This window comes from Parasteatoda tepidariorum, unplaced genomic scaffold, assembly GCF_043381705.1.
Source record: "Parasteatoda tepidariorum isolate YZ-2023 unplaced genomic scaffold, CAS_Ptep_4.0 HiC_scaffold_10362, whole genome shotgun sequence".
NCBI classification, from domain to species: Eukaryota; Metazoa; Arthropoda; class Arachnida; order Araneae; family Theridiidae; genus Parasteatoda; species Parasteatoda tepidariorum.
In genome coordinates this window covers 1-2,486 of record NW_027261313.1, presented here as the reverse complement: position 1 = coordinate 2,486, position 2,486 = coordinate 1, and the positions used below count along the sequence as shown (strand labels likewise).

General features: G+C 37.7%; 1 protein-coding gene across 1 annotated transcript; it reads right to left on the bottom strand.

Moving 5' to 3' along the window:
- Nucleotides 1-14: 14 nt before the first annotated feature.
- Nucleotides 15-1,764, bottom strand: LOC122273872 (uncharacterized; the record flags this gene model as incomplete). The annotated part of the gene is made up of 2 exons (XM_043057851.1): nucleotides 566-1,764; nucleotides 15-474 (listed from the first exon to the last, which is right to left on the bottom strand). Coding segments are annotated over exons 1-2 (1,659 nt in total), but the record flags the coding sequence as incomplete, so codon positions are not given.
- Nucleotides 1,765-2,486: the final 722 nt, after the last annotated feature.

Sequence of the window (2,486 nt, the reverse complement as noted above, 5' to 3'; positions counted from 1 at the left end):
GTATCTTCACAAACCTCAGTATCCCAGCCCAATTCAGACCTCCAACTCTCTTGTAATAGTAACTTAGGATACAACGTAGCTGGGCATGAAAATCCAAGCGGATCGAATACTTGCTGAGTCATGGAAAGAATGGACCTTCTAGTTATCTTTTCTGGATGGTTTGAAATGGATTGAGTATCACAAAAAATAACATCTTCATTCTTGTTCCATAGTAAACCTAAAACTTGTGATGGGACCATAGGAACACTTGAACGTTTAACAGCAGAGTATTCCCATGCTCTCAACTCGAACTTTCCTTTGGCCATGATCTCTGTAGACACTTTTACAAATCTTTGTAATTCTTTTTCAGAATTAACTGAAGTAACACAGTTATCCACATAGTAAGCAGATTTAAGTGTCTCTGAAACATCTTGATATGGAGAAAATGCAAATGACTCTAAATGATGTCTTAAAACAGCACCCAGTAAAAACGGACTATAATTAAGTCCAAAAACAACTCTGCAATGCTGGTATACCTTAATAGACTTTTTTTTCTTCATCTGTCCACCATAAGAATTTCAAATACTTGCGATCCTCTTCTGCTACTGAAATTTGCAAAAACGCCTTCTTAATGTCAGCAACAACTCTAATTTTTTTCTGTCTGAATTTAAGAAGAGCAGTTGGGATGTCTTCGAGCAAATTTGGACCTTTTATTAAGCAATCATTTAATGACATATTTCCCTTCGACTTGCACGAGGCGTCAAAAACGGGTCTAACAGGTGTGGTAGTGGAAGTTGGTTTGAACACTGCATGATGTGGCAGATAGTGACCTGGCCCTTCTGAACATTCTTCAATTATTCCGCATTGCAACCATTCTTGGAACACGGCATTATAATCTTTCATCTTTCCTGCTTTACTGAGTCTCCAAGAAGTGGACAATAATTGTTTTTCTGCAAGTTCGCGGTTACTTGGCAATTCGTCGGGACTTTGCATCCAAGGAAAACTAATTTCGTAGCGTCCATCTTCAGTAATCTTTAGAGTCTTTTCAAAATGATCATAGGCCACTTTTTCCAATAACTCTATGTTCATACTTTCACAAGGATCCCTAATTCCTATCGCTTCCAGTTTCCAAAGATTTTCTATACTATGGCTTCGTAAAAATAGCGATGTCATAGTGTTGTCTTTGCAATTATGATTTTCAGACCTTCCCATGATAGTCCAACCTAAGTGCGTCTGCACAGCAACAAGACCACATTTTAAAATTTGCGTTTGACCTGTATACAATTTGACTGCAATATCTGCTCCAATTAGGAGCTCAATAGGAAGTCTACCTTTACCACGGTCTGTTATCTGGATTCCCAATTCTTCTAACTCTTTTAAACAAGATACGTCATTTGTTCTTGGTATCATTCCACAAATGGTTGGTTGGTCTAAGACTTGCATTTCGCAAATTTTGTTTGCATGAACACTGCTTACATTTAATTTATAGGCATTGTGTTTAGATCTTGTCATGCAACCACCAAACACCACATGATTCAGAGTTTCAAATCCTACAGGTTTTATTTTCATTCGTTCAACTGTGGATTTTAGTACATAAGAGCATTGTGAGCCAGTATCGATTAAAGCTCTAACGACACTACGTTTTCCCCCATGATTTATCACAACAAGCAAAGTCTGCAGCAAAACTTCTTCTGAAACATTGTGATTGGCTAAAGCAAGATTTTGTGGCACTTCTTGACTTTCTTGAATCTCCACTTTCTGACTTGGCGATAAATTAGGACACATTATTACCCAGTGTCTCTTTCCGCAGACCATGCAGCGTACAGTTGATCTGCAGTTTCTCGATAAATGCCCTGGTTTCAAACAAAACAAAAACAGCATTTATGTTTTCTGACTGCTTCTCGCTTTTCTTCTAATGACAGTTTCTGTCCCTTAAAACAGTCTTTACTTTCATGTAATTTGTTACAAAATATACAGTTCAACTTTGCCTTTTCTTTAAACCCAGATATTAAATCATTGGCCGTAGGTGGATAAAATTCTGTTTCTCTGTGCTTTTGTCTCTTTTCAACTATTTCAGCTTGTTTAAAACCAGTTTTTGCTAGAGCAATCCGTTCTTCACCCTCTACTTCCGTTCTTAGAAATGTTAACAGTTGAGCCAACTTATCGCTATAAGAATTCTCTTGTTTATTAATTAAAGGACTTCTAAGCCAAGCTCGTAGATTTTCTTCGGGGATGCATGACTCCACTAAAGGGAGTAGCATAGAGCAAGGCCGGATTTACGTATAAGCTAAATAAGCTGTAGCTTGAGGCCCCGAGATGACAAAGGCCCCCAGATCCTACTTTCCCCCCTCTTTTTTTTAAAGTTTTATTCGGAGCTGGGACTCTCAGAAGCCGAAAATGCATTTTTTTTTCTTTTTTACATTGTCGGACATAATAAATATATATAAATGACTGAATAAAACAAAAAACTTCGTTGTCACTATAGTCCGTTCAACGAGAACTGAGAG